The sequence below is a fragment of the Pyrgilauda ruficollis genome, unplaced genomic scaffold, assembly GCF_017590135.1.
Source record: "Pyrgilauda ruficollis isolate IOZ18807 unplaced genomic scaffold, ASM1759013v1 scaffold3, whole genome shotgun sequence".
Taxonomy (NCBI): domain Eukaryota; kingdom Metazoa; phylum Chordata; class Aves; order Passeriformes; family Passeridae; genus Pyrgilauda; species Pyrgilauda ruficollis.
In genome coordinates this window covers 25,336,647-25,354,332 of record NW_024524377.1, presented here as the reverse complement: position 1 = coordinate 25,354,332, position 17,686 = coordinate 25,336,647, and the positions used below count along the sequence as shown (strand labels likewise).

At 44.0% G+C, this 17,686-nt stretch overlaps 1 protein-coding gene across 1 annotated transcript in view; it reads right to left on the bottom strand.

Moving 5' to 3' along the window:
* Positions 1–17,686, bottom strand: part of SATB2 (SATB homeobox 2) — a 128,520-nt gene that overhangs the window by 33,958 nt on the left and 76,876 nt on the right. Inside the window, exons 8-9 of the mRNA XM_041473489.1 lie at positions 7,303–7,515; positions 2,588–2,743 (exon numbers count right to left, since the gene is read on the bottom strand). Coding sequence (XP_041329423.1) covers positions 2,588–2,743; positions 7,303–7,515 — 369 coding nt within the window. The remainder of the gene's footprint in view (positions 1–2,587; positions 2,744–7,302; positions 7,516–17,686) is intronic.

The window sequence follows — 17,686 nt, the reverse complement described above, 5'->3', positions numbered from 1 at the left end:
GAGACTCACTGCCTGCTAAAGCTGTGAAGATCTCACAGCACCGTGGATTGCTGTTGACAGAACAGCAGCGCCCAACATAACACATGCCTTGTTAGCAAACTGGAAGCCTCTCAGTAGTCTGGGGTGAGGGAATAATAGAGGAAGCCAACACAACACAAGCCAGGCCTGTGGAGAATAGCAAGTGAACGAACCTTGGCGGAGAGTCCAAGCAAAGCCTCAGACTAGCTCTTTTTTCCCCGCTTTCAAACTCTCTCTTCTGCAAACATGGGCAGTTTTCAATGAGCGCTTCCCACCATGTAACTCAGCTGCTGAAATAAGCAGCATTTTCACCAGAAATTCCCACAACTGGCACAGCTGGCCTGTGCAAAGCACTGAACACCCAACTGCTAGGTTTCAGACAAGCTAGACCTAAGGCTGACCATGCCACCGTGGCTCTCCCCCATGCAGGCAGCTGTGTCCTTGCTTTTCGGCACTCCTCCGGGCCACAGAGCTCCCCAGCCAGCGGCAAAACACCACAGGCACACCAAGCCAGGCCAGGGGCAGGCACACAAGCTGGCTATGAGGCAGGGGGTGCCCTGTACCACTGTGGTTCTTGGCTGTGGCTTCCTCTGTCCCTGCCTTCCAGTGCCCCCATAAACCACTTTCATGCTCCAGCAGAGCGCTATGGCATCTCAGCATGGCGAATGCTGGGCCATCCCAGGGAGCCAGAACTGCTTTGGCAAGGCTGCGAAACAAAAGAAACATCAGCCTCAGAAACACTTCTTTATTTGCTGCTGCTGAAGAAACAAAACCTTTATGTGCAGTAACTCTGCTTTAAACAATAACATTTGTGGATCCTGTTCTTAACCTTTTGCATCTGGTGTTCAAAATCTGCCCGGCTTTTTTTCCACGTGAAAGACTACAGATCTTATTTTTGTTTTGGCGCTGGTGTGCAATGTTGCCAGAGAAGTGCACTCAAGCTGGCACAGACCAAAGCTGGTGAGCCACCCAAATTATTGCTGGGTGGTTCAGTCCCTCTCTATTTCAAGAAGCCTCTGGGTATAATGACAGGAAGCTTGCAGGCAATTTTAAGCCAAACCTCAGAGAGGCTGGCATTCGGTCTGTGTTAAAACACTCCTTATTAAAAGCTGTCCAGTCCGGATTCTGGGTGGAACTTTGATATCTGCATGGAGCAAAGAATAAGGGGCACGTTTGCAAAATCAATTGTGCAGTTTTTATATTTACTGCACGTTTACCACATATGTCATTTATTACACAGTGGAAAACCGTTAAATGCACAGTAGTTGTGCCAAGTGGCATTATGCTTTTAACAGCTTTATTCGTTTAACAGCTCCAGTTCTCATTATATTTTGCCATGTGGTACATGAGATTTTTATGCATTTAACAGTTTAAGAGGGTTCCATGGTATTTTCCTTTTATGTATTTCATACTGAGCCTGGGATTTGGTTTGGGGGGTAGAGGGACTGTAACCCCTCTACTCTGACAAGAGAAAACAAAACACAAAGAAAATAAATGATTACATTAAGAAGGAAAAATTAATCATATCCCCATGTGTCAGGACACAAATACCTGTAAGAAGGACAAGGCTTTCACATGTGCTTTGATAGCCTTTGATGCTTTCTTTATACGTCTTTCAGCCGCTTATTTTACATCTGCTTTAATGACTATAATGTTGTTTTCCTGCACAGAGGGAAGTGTGCATTTTTCAGAGTGCATGCACCTAGATACTTCTATCCCACTGTCTCATTGTCACGTGCACATTTGTGCATTTTTTTGTGTGCGTATTGATGCCCTCTCCTTGCTGAACTGAATAATTTCATCCAGGATCAGAAGCAGCTCTTTTAACTGAGTAAACAATTCCTTCCAACAATCTCCAATCCACTTGCTGCCCTTCAAAAAAATCTGTCCTCCTTTCCACAAAATCCCTTCTGGTGCATTATATTTTTTTAACGAGCTGGATGAAGTTTTTAAATTAATGGATTCTCTTCAAGAATTTCACCCCAACCTAAGTTTGCTCACATGTATTTTTTACACCCAAGGTAGAAACTAATCCGTCAGAACTCACTGCAGTGCGTTCTCATGCCTTTTTGTAAAAATGATTTGATCCAATGTGAATTATTCACATGGCAATACCGTATGCAGCACATACAACATGCTAAAAAGGAAACACCTGCCTAATATGCTGTTTCTCATTGCCTTCCCTCAGTTAACCACTTGAGAAAGAAATTTCATTACCTGCTGAATGAGTAGGATACCACCATTTTGGAAGTTCCTTGTCCTACTAGCAGAGGTGTAAGTTATATACCACACGTGGGAAAAGACAGACATGTTTGTACAAAAGGGGAGAAAAGGCTTGGCTGTGAACTGACCCTGTCCACAGCCTCTTTTAAAAGGGAAAAGGAAACCACTTAAGCAGGCAAAAGCCAAACATGACAGGTTCCCCAGAGATGAAAATTATTATTATTGTAAGAACAGATGTAATTTTATTGGTGGGAGAAAGAGATGGATCTAGTCCCGAACCCAGAGATTGCTTTAAAAACAAAACCCCAGAAAGCCCCACAACAATGAAATCCCCTATACCACTCACCTGACTTTTATTGGCAGCCACTTTGGCAAACAGAGCTTGAGATACCTTGGCCCTTTTCATCTCCTGTTGGATCTCATCATAAATGGCAGCTGTGATGTTGACGTTGGCGCTGTCCGCCTTAATGGGGAGGTCTGTTGTTGGTGTCGAGGTTTTGGCCTACCAAGAGACCATGAAAATAATAATTAAAAAAGTGCTGCTTTCAGCCCAGCCATCTGTGCAGAAATTATCAAAGGATTTCAGTCAGCTGATGCCAAACTGCATTAGCTACAGAGGGACACTTCCTGTCCATTATTCTAATCAGGTTAATTGTGATTGGAAATAATTGCAGTGCATTCCTATAGGACATGCAAGGCCCTGTCAAGTCTCCCCCTCTCCCTCTCCCAGCATGTTTATTGAGCAGCTCAACAACAGGATAGGTAGCTGGGGCACCAGGCTGCAGGCACACGCTGACATTGGCTTTGCCAGCCAGCCACTGCAGCACAGCCACCAGGCTCTACCTTCTCCCCCTCTCTCTAAAAGTAGCCTACACCTTGGAGGAAGAGCCAATTCTCCCAGAAAAAATGAGTAAATGGGTAGAGGTCTCTAAATAATAAATTATTACTCAATTTAATGCACTCCCTCAAGTCTCCCTCATCCTTTATTAAAACTATACGTATGTCACTTGAGTATGTATGGTTTCCCAGCCTTATCATCATTATGCTAGCCAGACAGTCACCTAATTTCACCTAGGAAATCAGTGGAAATGAAAAAAAAAAAAATCATTTCATAAAGCTGGGCTTTGGCATGCCTTTGATGTGCTGCCCTCATTCTCCTAAACTCATATTGAGATTTTGTGTATTCCACTGCACTCCTTTTAATTGAATGATTTCCCATCAGCTTCTGTGACAAATGAAGGACAATAACGGATGCTGCCAGTGCTTTCCCTGGGCTGGACTACCCCTGCAAGGCTTCTACCAATACAGTTCAGAAGACTGCTACAGGATGCCAATTGTAAAGCCCCTGGACTGGTGATCCCCAGAATGCACGGGCAGGAGAGGGAGTGAGGGCGGTGTGACGCTCACTGAGTGCTCCCAGCACCAGCTGCCCCTTGGAGACAGATCTCATTTACTTTTAAGGGACCTTTTAAGGGAAATGTGGGTTACCGATATAAAACCTCTGTTTTGTCTTGAGACATAAAGGTGTTAGGAAAGAACACAACCTAAATGGCAAAGCTCACAGTTCCCAATAGATCCAAACCACCCATACACCCCAGTGACTCTCATATTTGGCCCAACTGTGAACCTTTTCAGATGGATCTCGTTTTTGTGTCAGAGTTGAAGTCTGCTAGAGTACATCTAATGTTAATTTTTAACTAGGCAGACATGCTCAAATGTTTATTTGCTAATAGGAAGGTTAACTAGGCAAAAACAGACCTTCTGAACTTCTGTTTTGTTGTCCTCCAAATCTTCTTCTTCCTGACATCTCTTCTGTATGGAGGCCACATTAATAATGGAGCCAAAATCAGTTAAGATAACACACTAGACTGATCATTCTTCGTTACGACTTCCAGATAAAGCCTTAACCAACCTGTGTCTTCTCCCTTTCCAGGCTCATCAGGCACTGCTCTGGGCTTGCTCCCTGCCTGTCACAGGCAGGACATACACAGAAAGGGTGTCAGATTTCCCTGTTCCCTGAGGCCAGCCCCGTGTGCAGGCAGAGGCAGCTGGACAGCAGCTGGGGCAGAGCATGGCCACCATGGCCCAGGAGGCCAGCGCTGAACCACTGCCATCCACAGGCCATGAGCTGGGTACAGTGCAACACAGGGACCCACAGGGACACCCTGCTCTGAAATTCAATGTTTACAGATAGATGAGAGTTAGGACAACTGTGGGAAATATAAGAAAACAACAAAGAATTCATGGAAAGGAGAAGGACTGTCCAAGTCTGTCAGGACTCATTTAATGGAGATTTGTCAGGTATAAAAAAGGCTTCCCAGGCACTGGAGCCTTTGGCTAGCACAGCAGCTGAGGTCACCATGGCCTCAAAGGCTGTTATGATGTCTGAGATCCTGAGAAGAACAAAACTGGCATGTAAAAGAAAGATTTAAAATGTAACTCCATCCTGCACAGGTCTCCTACACTTCTAGGTCCACAGCCACATGTCAGGAAAAAGTCTACCCTGCACACCCTGAAAAAAGCTGGACCATTTTTTATTTAATCACCAAAACAGGAAGGGCAAATACCAATCAAAAGTCACTAAAATAAAGTATTTAATGTTAGAAGTCTAGATTCAAAGGTGGTCTTGATATTAAGAAGGAGCTTGACACTATTGAAACATCCTATTGCCAACAGGGGGGAAAAAAAGAAAAAAAGTGTTTGCAACCACAGTGCCTGAGCACTGCAACCCAGCCCCTTACTGCTGGGGTTCTGTGTGCACACAACAACTCCTAACAGCTCAGAGCATCTCCACAGCAATTCTACCCCGTTTGCTGGATCAATCTCTCATTCTCGCCTTGAGGCAGGTCCTGAGCCAGGGATATCACAAAAGGGTGGCTTGGGGCTGGCTCAGAGGCAGGGAGAGCCGAGCTGGGTTACTCTGCATGCCCTTACACTGGCCTGCATGACAGCCCCAGCACTTCCACAGGTATCTGCCATTCCTCTCCTACCCAGCACACTCAATCCCAAAAGCCTCGCCGCAGGATATCGGTATCTATGGAAACCGTGTTTCCAAGTGCCATTCCATCACCTTCTCTGGCACACTGACACAGTTCCTGCAAGGCTGCTACAGCTCCTACCACTGCTGCCCCAAAGCACCCGGCTCCAGGGGAGGTAAGAGAGCTGCCCGGGGAGCTGGCGCTGCCGGAACTGCCGTGCTGCCTGCGAGGACGGCATTTGTCTCGTCAGAACTAATAGCAGGCATATGGGGAAGCGCAGTAGCCGTGCTGCCTGCCCGGGAGCTGGGAAGAGCCTCATTTGCAGAGGTGTCCAAGTTGTCAAAACAGCACCTGTGCTGACTGGTGCTGGCCCTCTGAGGACTGGGGAAATGTTACACAGCGGGCACAAGGCAAGCACTGGGTACACAAACCTTTGTGTGCTGCTTTTGCTGATTAAAAACCTCACAAAATTCTATCGGATTCTTCAAGCTGAAATAAGGCAAATATGTGCTGGTTTATACTTCTAGATTACGGCTTTCTAGCAACATCTAGCTCTTACAAAGGCAGGCAAAAAATTCCTTTATTTTAAATCATGTTCTGGCTGCGGCTAGAGCATGGAAAAATGGCGTATTTCAACACAGGAATGAAATGGGGCAAGAGATCCCATTTTTTTTTCTCACCAGACTGCATCTAAACTCTCAATTTTCTTTCAGTGCTTGATTCTAGTACAAAACCTATTGCAATAAATGTAAGCAGGAGTAAGCTAATTATTTAATGAATCAATACCAATGCAGAAAGTGGCTACACTACTTAAATAGCAAAAAAAGTGTACCCATTATTAAAATACCTATATATATTTATTTTCACTTAAAGGTAATTAAAAAAGATAAGGAGCATACAATGAGTTTCCCATGTAATGAAAATTCAGTATCAAATTTAGGCTGGCAGGATAAGCTTGCTTTCAGTGAAAACAGTTCTTTACATCACATATTCGGTGAAGTGCACCTACCTGTCTGGGTTAAACTGAACAACCTCAACAGTTTCTACAAAATCAACACACCTTCTCTAAGGATGGTCAGTTTGAATGTAAAACTTCACTCCCCCCAGCAGTGCTTGCTTGCTTACTTACTTTTAACAGCTGTGACTACAGAATCCAATGAGAAGTGATCATTGACATTATTAGAAGGGTTACACAGGCCCGTTTACTAAACATTACTAAAGTGCTAGAACTGACACATCACGTCTGTACTGTTAGAAAGTTCAGACTCAAGTCAGGCAAATGTCCTGACAGGAATTCATCAGCAGCCTTGTGCAAGGACCCTCACTTTGCAGAGTACAGTGTGGGACTGCATCAGCCTGGTACAAGGGGGGGATGACTATTACAGCGTAGTTTGTGGATGCTCTTTCTTAGTGCAAAGAACAACCTACCCAGGGAAGAGTGGGCGGCAACAGCACGTTAATAAACACGTACAGTTAAGTGAATGAGAAAACAGCTGCTTGGGAGCTGTAAGCATCATCTTCCTTCCCAGCACACTGTCCATCTCCACTTTCTGTACCTCAGACATTTACTTGTAAAAACCTCTAACGCAGGGACTGTGATTTCCTATGCAGAATAAGGAGCACAGTATTTTCTAACAACACCTATTTAATGCACTATCAACCTCTGTTCACTAGACACTTTTATGGCAACATATATGAACCAGAAGCCCAGAAATTCCCTGTGCTCTGAAGAAGGTAATCGACACAGGTAAAAAGCTACATGCACTATCTTTCCATAATATATTCTGTAATAGCCATTTAATGGACATATATAAACACAGCCAGTGTGTATGCCCACATGCACTCTTCAGGCACTAACATTACATACTCTTTTGCCTTATGGCATTGATTAAAGACAAGAGTGATCATCACAGTGTCTTGCTGACATCCACTAAATGTCTCTTAACAGCCATTCCAAAACCTTACAAAAGATTTTCCACAACTTATCTGGTCAAGGGGAGCAACAGACAGGGCAAGGGTGGAAAGACATTCCTTTCCTGGAATTATCTGGACAACAAACAGGTAGCAAGGGATTGCATCTTACCTGGGGTGTTCTGGAGGAGCTTGGGCTGCTGGCAGCTGAAGACACCATGCTCACGTTTGGGTTCATACTCCTCTCTCTCTCATCCTGATAGATACGATCCCGCTCCGCGTCAGGCAAGTTGAGGAAATTCTGCATTGCCCGTAAGTTCACCAGGAGGGACTGGGAAGCTGTCCTAGGGTCTTCTTCTTTACGCAGGATCTCTGACAACAAACCCTGGTGGTGGGGGGGGAGAAAAAAAACAAAAAAGCCAGTCATGCGTTGATGGGTTTCTTTGGTTTTTAGAAATTTGTTTAGTGTAACCAGCTGGGTTGCAATACTGAGAATCTACATCAGAATCTCATGGGCTCTCCCTGAGGGGATATTTTGTAGGAAAGTGTTTGTCTTCTGGGGGCTGGGGTTTATTTTGGGACTGTCCTATTCTGGCACAGTAATAAGCTTCTGAGTATGGAGATGCTGGATAGGAAGGTAGGTGCACTGGTTAGAAGAAATTGCAGTTATCACCAGGTGCTTGCTGCAAATATTTTAGGAGCTGTTAGATCTCTCTCTCTCCTTCTCTTTTTACTTGAAGCTGGGAGCGCTTGGCAATCCTGTTCATCTTTGACAAATCTGCCAAGGTTGGTAAATTTAGTTTTTCGACATTTAAACAGTGCAGGAGGTTTATAAAGAAAAATGTTACAGTCCGCTCATTTCAGTTTGGACAGTCATTTCTGAAAGGAGAAAAAGGAAGCAATAATAAAACCTCCGAATCTAGCTTTAGGGATTTAACCCATTCCTTCATGCCTCATTTTAAAATACCACAGGCTTCACATTGCAACTGTGAATGAACACCATATTAATCTAGCTTTTACAAAAGTCATTACACAGCATTTCTAAAAAATAAAGAGTAAAAAAATAAAATAATTGGAGAGATGAAAATATCATTAAAAGAGGTTTAATTCTAATGATGGGATTAAATTTATGTGTAAGAGTATGCCCTTGCACTCACTAGTTCCACGGATTACCTAAAAGTTAAAGGCACAGCACACAAGTCTGGATCAGGGCCCACAGAAACTACCAAGGACACAGCGTGTGCCACCAGCTTCCCCCAGGCACCCCCTCATATCCGACACTTCACAAACTGGGACTTCATTCCGAAGAGCAGGAACAGCAAATTTCTGAACTATACCTGTTTTAATGTACTGGTGTGCTAGGAAGCAGAGAGGGAGCATTTCTGTCCATCAAGGCTACTTACATCTTAACATAACATAGCAGAAAGATACCTTACTGTTAATATTCAATTCAATGTGCTCATTATTTCAAAAGGCTATTCTGCCAGTCTGCTTCCCTGAGCCATCTGACGCCGTTCCCGCTCCCCTCCTGTCACCCGGAGGCTGCACCGCTGCTCCCAGGAACGCTGGCCACAGAAGCCCTGTGAAATCCCAGCGGGAGCTGGAGGGCTCACCTTGGCCTGCTCTGGGAGAGGAGCGGGTCAGCAGCACAGGGACGCCGCAGGCCCCGACACGGCCCCGCTGTGGCTGCTGACACCAGTGTTTTGCAGCTACTTCACAGCCAGGACCCAGGCAAAGGTCCAAGGACGGGCAATGCTTACTCCTTTCCCATCAGAAAAATGTTACTAGAAAGCAGCCACATACCCCAAGCCCTGTAAGATTTAGTTTTCATTTATTTTCTTCCATATCAGAGAGCCTCCTTCAAAAAGCCTTGCTAAAAGCACTGCCACTACAGTTGGCCAATTAACCAAATGCCAACATTTTTAGTATATACTGTGACCTTATTTACCAGTCTTCCTGACAAAACAAACTGACCTGCATTTATCTGCAATTAAGCACCCAGACTAAAATACACATGTGAAACCTTCACTTCAGCAGAGTTTATACCACAAGCACTCTAAGCAAGCTCCACACACAACATGAAGGCAGGCTCCATCTTTTCAGCTCCTCACCTACATAATCAAGCTGAGACACTTCCAATTATGTTCTTCTGCAATGAGTAGTGTGGGCACCAGAAGGAGTGGAGCTGGGAATGGAAGCATGGTTAGCACCACTCAGAAGTTGGATGCGAGGGAGAAGCTGGCTGGTGGAAAAGGTCTGCTCTTTGGGAACAAGCAGTGCTGGGCTGTCCTCTGGTATTTTGTGTGACCTCGACACAACTGCATGCTCATACCTGGCTTCTTTTTCAGGGTTTACCACCTCTGAGAGAAGCTTAGGACATTTTGAAAAGCTTTCTAAAGTCTGAAAGGCTCATAGGCTGGGGAAGGTTAACCAAAAATGTACCTATAGGAGCTTAAAGCTGCAACCTGCATGATTCCAAGAACAATGCAAGTCCTTATTAAAATTTCCCCTGAAGTCAGTGAAAAATTCTTTAAATACAGTAAATAAAGGAAATATTGGTTCCACCGATTCTCTAAATTTCTAATTCCCAGTGTCTTTGAAAGGATATGTATGGAAAACTTCTTTTTAAAATAAAAACTCAACTTCAAAAATTAATGAGTTTAGTATGAAAGAAAGGGACCTGAAAGCTACCGTAGCTGACTCTAAGGCAGTTTTTTTTTCTCCCTCCCAGTTTAGCCTCATAAAATTTATGGTCCAATTTCAAAAATGGAGAGCAGAAACATACGTGAAAGCATGCCAGCAATTACTTTTCCATGCAGTCATTGACTTTGTATGTAAATCAGAGGCTCACAGGTACGAGCGGCTTGCTCATAGCACTAAGATGTATCTCACTGCCTGAGATACCAATCCTTGCGCTTGCAGGCTCTGATTTATCATGCAGTAGATTTGGTGCCTGCGCTCCTGCTCCCATGAGGGTCTCAGCCTGAGCTGCTACAGGGACGCAGCAGTGTTTTGCAGCACGCCTGTTCCATCAGCAGGCTGGGAGCCTCTGCTCTAAGGCAGGCACCTGCTCCAAGATACCAATCCTTGCGCTTGCAGGCTCTGATTTATCATGCAGTAGATTTGGTGCCTGCGCTCCTGCTCCCATGAGGGTCTCAGCCTGAGCTGCTACAGGGACGCAGCAGTGTTTTGCAGCACGCCTGTTCCATCGGCAGGCACCTGCTCCAGGGGGAATCGCTGCTTCCCCGGCACCACGACACAGCAGGCGCTGGCAGGGGTGAGCCCTGATCCCCGTGCCCCACTCCAGGCCCACAGGTAGGAAATCTGGCTGCCAGGAGGGATTTTCTGCAGCTCCTCTAAGTGCTTTGGCAGCTTAGGAACCATGTAAACAGCAGGAGAGCTAATAAGAAAACTGACTCATGAGGGACAAATCTCGTGTCCTCCTGCAACTGAAGATAAACAACAACAGTGGTAAACAGCAGCAGCAGATAGCTGAGTGATAGGGGAGGATAATAAAATAAAGTGTCTTGAGAGCAATAACGTTGACAATAATATAATTCTGAGCTACTGAAGTATACGCAAACTAACCAGTGAGCAACATTATAAAAAATAAAGTGATATTAAATAATCTGTTCAGCCTTTTTGTCACCTGTAACAAATTAGGCTTTCAATATGCAAAACATCTTCCTTCCAGAAAAACAAATGATCATGATTTCATTTAATTGTAATTTAATGAGGCATAATGTATTTTTTAAAGTGATATACACCAGGTGTGTGGTGAGGAAACTGGCCCAGCCAGACAAACCCTACTGTTTCTATTTTTGAGAAAGCCCTAAAGCCAGCCAGAGACTGTTTTCATTTCTCCAAATTATGTTTCTACTGGAGGGGGTGAGGGAGGGAAACCCACAGCATTCATAGATTTCTTATAAAATTCCATTGGCTAAATTAGCTCATTCCAACTTACTTCCATCTCACATATTAAAAAATAAAAATGAAAAAATTGGCAGTTTGCAGAGTAACCAATTCTGCAAACCTAAAAGATCATCTTCAGGGACTGGAAAGTCTCAGTATAACTTTAAATAGCTAAACAGATCTTCTACATAGAACACAGCTCCCAGGATACATTTTAGGACATGTAGCTTGATAATATCTTTGCTTTTCCACTCCTCTGCATCATTTTTAAACCGGCTGCTGAAGAGGCAACTGATGAAGTTTAATGTTCACACAGGCTGTGCTAGCAAACGAGGGGTGTGATCATCCTAAGACAAGGGCTCTGCAGAGCCTGGTTTACCCTTGGAACTTGCACTATTTTTAAAATTACACATTGGATCCATAATTGACTTTAAGAAAATAATACCTGTGGTGGGGAAAAAAAGCACATGTCCAATCAAAACAAAAAAGTCACTGAATCTATTTAAGGCAGGAGTAATTTTGACCGTGTTTTTTCAAACTAGCTGAAATGCAGTCCCCTCAGGCCAGCAAAGTCACTGTCACAGGAGTTTGCTTTGCATTTTTCTATGAAACTCCATTTGTGAACTTCTTTTATTTTTATTAACTACAGCATTTCCAGGACAAACAGCCCAAACCTTACTGGCATCTAATCTTTTTTTTAGCAGCTTCTGAGAGATGATGCAGTACAATGTAGAGCGGATGTTATTCCATGTGACTCCAACGCCCAGTGGACCAACCTGACCAGCCTCTGAGGCAAACACAGGCTTGAGCAAAGCACACAGAAGGTGAGCAAAGCCTCTGTGCCCTCTTCCCAAAGGGCTGCTGCCCAGGCCTGGAAAGGGTGTCGGTGAGATCTCAGTGGGACAGCAGACTGCACTACCAGTGACCAAAGGCAGGACAATTTTGCAGTGGGAACTTTTGAAAAGCAATCTGTCTGGGGTTGAGGCGGTGCTGCTGGAGTGCAGCCCAGGCACTCATGTCCTTGATGTCCAGGGCCATAGGGCAGCAGGACACTCCCAAGCCCTGGACAGGGCCTCACACACATCACGTTTGATGGCTTGGATGGAAGTCGTGCTCTCCCTCTTACCGACCTATGCCATCTGACTACAAAACCAGGCACTGAAGTTAAAGAGGTTCAGAATAGGCTTTGGACAATCAAAACACTGGCCGAGGCAAAAATTTAAATAAACCCAACTAATGTGCTAAACCTCAGTTTATATGTTCTGCATAAGGAAATTATATATATGAAAGACTGAAAAAGCATAAACACTTTTTCAGACTTTCAGTCTATTTGTGCCTCTCCATACTTCAGCTATGGCCAAGAGCAACAGAGAAAATGCTGAAATACCAGAAAAATATTGCTTCTGCAGTGCTTAGAGTTCCAAGTACTTTTAAGCCCTGCACTTATACTGACAAGTCTCAATAGAAAAGCTGTTCTGCTTTCCATCAGGGATAGATGTGACCCTGAGCAGGATGAGAAAACGTAGAGATTTATTCTATTTCAACATCTGGATCTTAGAGGTCAGTGATGTCAACCTGTCCCCTCTCAGCACACAAGGCCTGTTTCCATCATGGAAGAATGATGGAATGAAAAGCACCCAGGGAAGCCCTGATTAACTGCACATTTCTACCAAACTACACCATAACTGTACCTTGAGCATACAACAACAAACTTGATTTTGCCAGGCTAAAATGACCATTTATATTTACAGTTGTCTGCTGTTTGCAGCTGCAAGCTGGAGACAGCAGGTCAGTCCAGGAGCTCTGCAGCAGAAGCACTGACTTCTCCCAGCCCTTCAAGGAGTAAAGCATTTCCACCCACTGTGTTTTTCTCACATCAAGGCAGGATTTTACCATGACATCTCTCTGCCTCTCTGCATTTACTCCAGGTCTCACCTTCAGTATTGTATTCTGGGCTGAACAAGATACATTCAACAATTCTGAAATGCTTCGCTTTGCCTCTAAATACACAGCACTCTCTAAGAACCTCTATATGAAGTACTTGTAGGCTTCTTGGGACTCAAGCACCTTTTCAAATGCTCACTGCTTTGTTTCCATTTCCTTGCATCTCTTCCTAATTCCAGCTAGGATATGAAGCAGAAGTGCTGGAAGTCTATCAGAAATGCTTATCCTGGCAATGTGTCCAGCCCGATTTTGCTGAACAAAATTGCTTTAGATAATCAGTGGAAAATTTTGAGTGGTTAGCCAAACCAAGCACCTTCATATCCATTCTGTCACCATTTCCATCAGGCAAAAGTGGTTTTGTACCCTGTTCCCTGACCAGCTCTTCTTTCTCAATAGTCAGAATGTGTGGTGCTACATTAGTATCATTGTTACAAACCTCAGAACTTGATGGACTCGGACTGAGACTAACTCTCCATGAATGGGAGACCAGCAGTCAGTCACCCAGTACACTCCAATGTACACATCACATCAGTCCTTCATTTAGAAGAAATCTTCTGATCTCCAGATTCAGTGCCTACAGCCAGAGTATGAGCCTTGTTCTTAAACTCATTTAACTAATGCTAAAATACATGCATCTCAGGAGAGAGCTCCTTAGGCACAAAGCATTTAGAGGCTGATTTGAATAAAACTTATACAGGGTGCAACAATGACAATTTGATTTTTATTATTAAAAATGAAGTGTTTAAATCCTCTAAGAAAACGGCTTTATTGCATTAGTTTAATAAAGCCTCTTTTTTATTATGGTATCTGTTTTTATGAGGGAAGACAGGATGTGCATGCGGATCTGAATGTGGACACATGAGGAAAAGGAGGCAGAGAAAGACCGACCACCTGCAGCCACGAAGTGCCACCATTTGTATGATATGTATGTCAGACCTTTATCCTGAAATATGCTGGGAAATGAGCAAAGACACACAGCTTGTGCACACTGTAGATCTATGCCTTTGCTTCCAAAACTCAGGACTCCTGTGCATCAGCTGAGCAGGCAGCAGCCACCTCCTACAAGCACTCATTCTGAAAGCCTGACTCACATGCTACTTAAGATCTTTTCATTCAGCCTATTGAATACAATTAAGTTAATTGAAACTGAAATTTTGGGCAGTGCAAAACCCACTGTTGGAACAAATATCCCATGTACCAAAAATCTGCAATTTATTAAAGTAAGCACTTCCCTTACAGACTGCCTTCTTTCCTGCGAGTACAACAGAACACTGCTTGTGCCACATTACACCCAAGAATAAAACAAGCAGGCAGCATGAAAGGGTTTCATGCTATAAGAGAGAGTTTTCTATGAGGGTAAAAACCAACAAAAACTCCCCCCAAAAACCCAAACCAGAAGCCTGGCTAATTGAAAGTCTGTGCACAATGGGGCAGACACCATAGCAATGAATGCAGCATGACTGTCTAACTAGATACCAGGCAGAGAATTAAAGCTCCTTGTGTTGCTCTCATTTGAGTTAAAGGGAAAATTATTTGCAAAAGGAATTCTGTCCAGGATTTGGCTCACAAGCAAACAGAGGTGGAAGAGTCAGTTATTTCAACAAATCATATTTCTAATCTTAATGCCTTGTAGAGGACTCTTTTCTGAACCTACTCCTGTTTGGGGGAATTTTGCCAAATAAAGCAGAATTAAAACAAGGAGTCACAACCCAAAGCCTTACTTCCTTAGCAACAACACTCCTGCTGTCAGAGCTCCCAAACCTTCTTATGGCTGACCAGTGACACCTTTGTATGCCAACATATGTGTCACTGGTCACCTATAAGAGCGTTTGGAGCACCTATAAGAAGATTTATAGCACCTATAAAAGCTATTTCCCTCTTCCTCATTGTGGAACCCTGGACTTGCCTGCAGTTCCACCAGAAGTTGGAGCAACACCCAACATCAATCCTGTGCTCCCCTACACTTCAACCCACACCTGCAGCCAAGGAGTGACCAAATTCCTTGACCATAGAGGATCAGTGCAGCTTATTTCATCATAAACTTCACTACATCTGAAGCTGGTGGAGTTTCCTCCTCCTCAGGCTGTTACTTCCTTTAATCCAAAGAAATGTGGTTGGCACCAGCTACCCAGGCAGGAGCTCAGCTGGGTGTGTGCTGCTTCCCCATCTGCAGGCTGGGAAGCCAACACTGCCACATGGAGCTACTCAGGGCAGGAAGGAGGGAGCAGTGCCCTTTGGGAAGAAGGTTACAAGCAGCCTGGACATGATGGAGCTTTTATCCGGATCTCTTTGTATCTGGTCTCACAATGACTTGATTTAAAAAGCCTCAGATTCAAGAATATTTCCCGTTTCGGAGGCTGTTCAGTTAAACAAGCACTGGCCGCTTGCCCAAACATTTTACTAGTTTTGGCTATCGCATCACAACATTGGCAAAAAAAAAGATGCTTGCAAAAAGAGAAAGATACAAACCAAAACACTCCTTCAGTCTGTAGGCTTTGCAGTCCACTGGGCACTCCCAAGGAGAGCAGCAGTTCACTGATCAAGTGATTTAAATTGTCTGGACTCTTTACGAAGGGCCCAGTAAACTGTCCTGACTACAGCTCCAAGAGCCTGCAGCAAAGAGGAATGCTGAGCAAACGAGGACAAGAATAAATGCTCATCTCCTTTATGCAGAACAGGATTCAAATTATCTATTCTCCAGTTTGTATTTTGAAGAGTGGGATCACTTCAGCCCCTCCAGATATGCTGAAAAGCTTTCCAGCAAAGCACAAGGTGCATTTCCACGCAGTTCCTTTAAAAGAGTCCTCTCAGTCCTACTTTTTTCTGTAACCAACATCACCTACCAATTTATCAAAACATTACAACCTGCAATAAGCAAGTTCTGATTATTACAACCTTTTGGTCGCAATCTGAATGCTATATTAGGAGACAATAAACTGCAGGATGGTACAAGGACTCTGCCCCAAAGATGGGCCAAACTCCATGTGTGTATTCTCCTCCAGGAAGAAGTTTATAGCCTTGGCCATCAGTCCCCCTCGTCTTGCCTCCCATTTCTCAGTATCTCCACTGGCCAATGCATGCTTTCAGGGGCTACCCATCACCTAGAAGTTATCCTGATGTACAGACAATGCAGGCTTCAGCCAGGTAGGCAGGTTTTGAGAACTCCAGCCTGCACTGGACCAGTACTGCACTGTACTGACAGCCTTTTGACTTCACTGCACTGTTTGAGACCAAGGAGAGACATCAGCTCCCTCCGTGCACTAAAACCTCCTCACCCTCTACAGTCCATGTACGTAGGGAATGTACAGAACTTGTCACACAGCCTGAAGTGCTTTGTTTTCATGTGTGCAGACAACACGGCCACAGGTATAAGCAAATATTGCTGTCTTCAGTTATGTATTTCCAACTCCAAGAGGATGTTTCACAAACCATACAATTTCATCTCTCCATCTTCTGACCCTCCTCACGTTCTCCCTCCCACACACACATACAAGTGTCAGCCACTTGTTCTGCTGGATTTAGCCTAGTTTGGATCAAAGCTTCCTCTACTTCATTTAACAGATTTGCTCAGATGGAAGGTCTCAGGGGAGAAATAATGTTAGTAAGAAGGGGCTTTTCAGCACTGAGTATGTAGGTCATTGGACTTTAAAATAAATTAGAGAATAGTTTATCTATTAAACAAGCCTCACAGTACATATTTCATGAAGCTATACTTAATTATAGGCTAATGTGCACCACAGAGCTACCATGAAGAAAGATTAAGCAGTGGCCCATAATGCAGTGATTAATGCCATTATTAGCTGGCTGGCACACAGCATCTATTATTTGGTACCATCAGGAGAATCAGCAGACCTCCAGTTTCCAAGGCTGGCTCTTCTGTAAAATGCAACAAACCCATACCTTTCCAGAGAGAAACACACGCCTCTCCGTACCTCAGAGGCAGTAGGGGGGATGCAAGCAGGTGAGAGTAGACTTGGAAAAGACTCCAAGTGTCTTTTACAGAGTTTGCATCTCTACCATGGATGTGTGGGAATATCCCACACCTTCTATTATGCAGTGCAATACTGGTTGCCTGAACCCCTCTTCTTAATACCCTGAACAGAAGCAGGTAATATCTTTCTTGGTGGGGAATGAGCCTTTGATTTAGTAGCAAACTTGGGCATTACCAGCCCAGGTCTCCCAGTGTGGCTAAAGGAGAGCTTCATGTTCCTTGACAGTGACAAAACCCTCACTGGGAATGTTATTGCTGACCTCTTGCTCCAGTTCAGAGTATGTCATTCTGTCAATACCATCTACCTTGATTATACCAGGCTTTATATACAACAGGTTATGATCCCAGAGGGATGAAAAGCTTTTCCAAATTAAAAGCAGCATTTTAAAGAGGAAATACTCATACATTCCTATGTAGTTTTCATTTGATATCCTCAAGGCTAACCCCAGAACTCAAGTGTTTTTTCTGAGTGCAGCCATCTTACGAATTTAATGGAAGAAGGGAAGTAATAAAATGTGCTCCATACTTTAATTAGTTCCCTCATAACATGGCATTTCCAAAATGGCAGTGCCAAAGAAAATCATTAATCTAGGAGAACAGACGAAGGCACTGTATGGGGCAAGGGACTTAGAGATATACACTCCCCCTTTTTTTCTCTGGCTGGTGAATCTTACCTCAAATAACAACTCCAGCTACACAAAAGAATTCA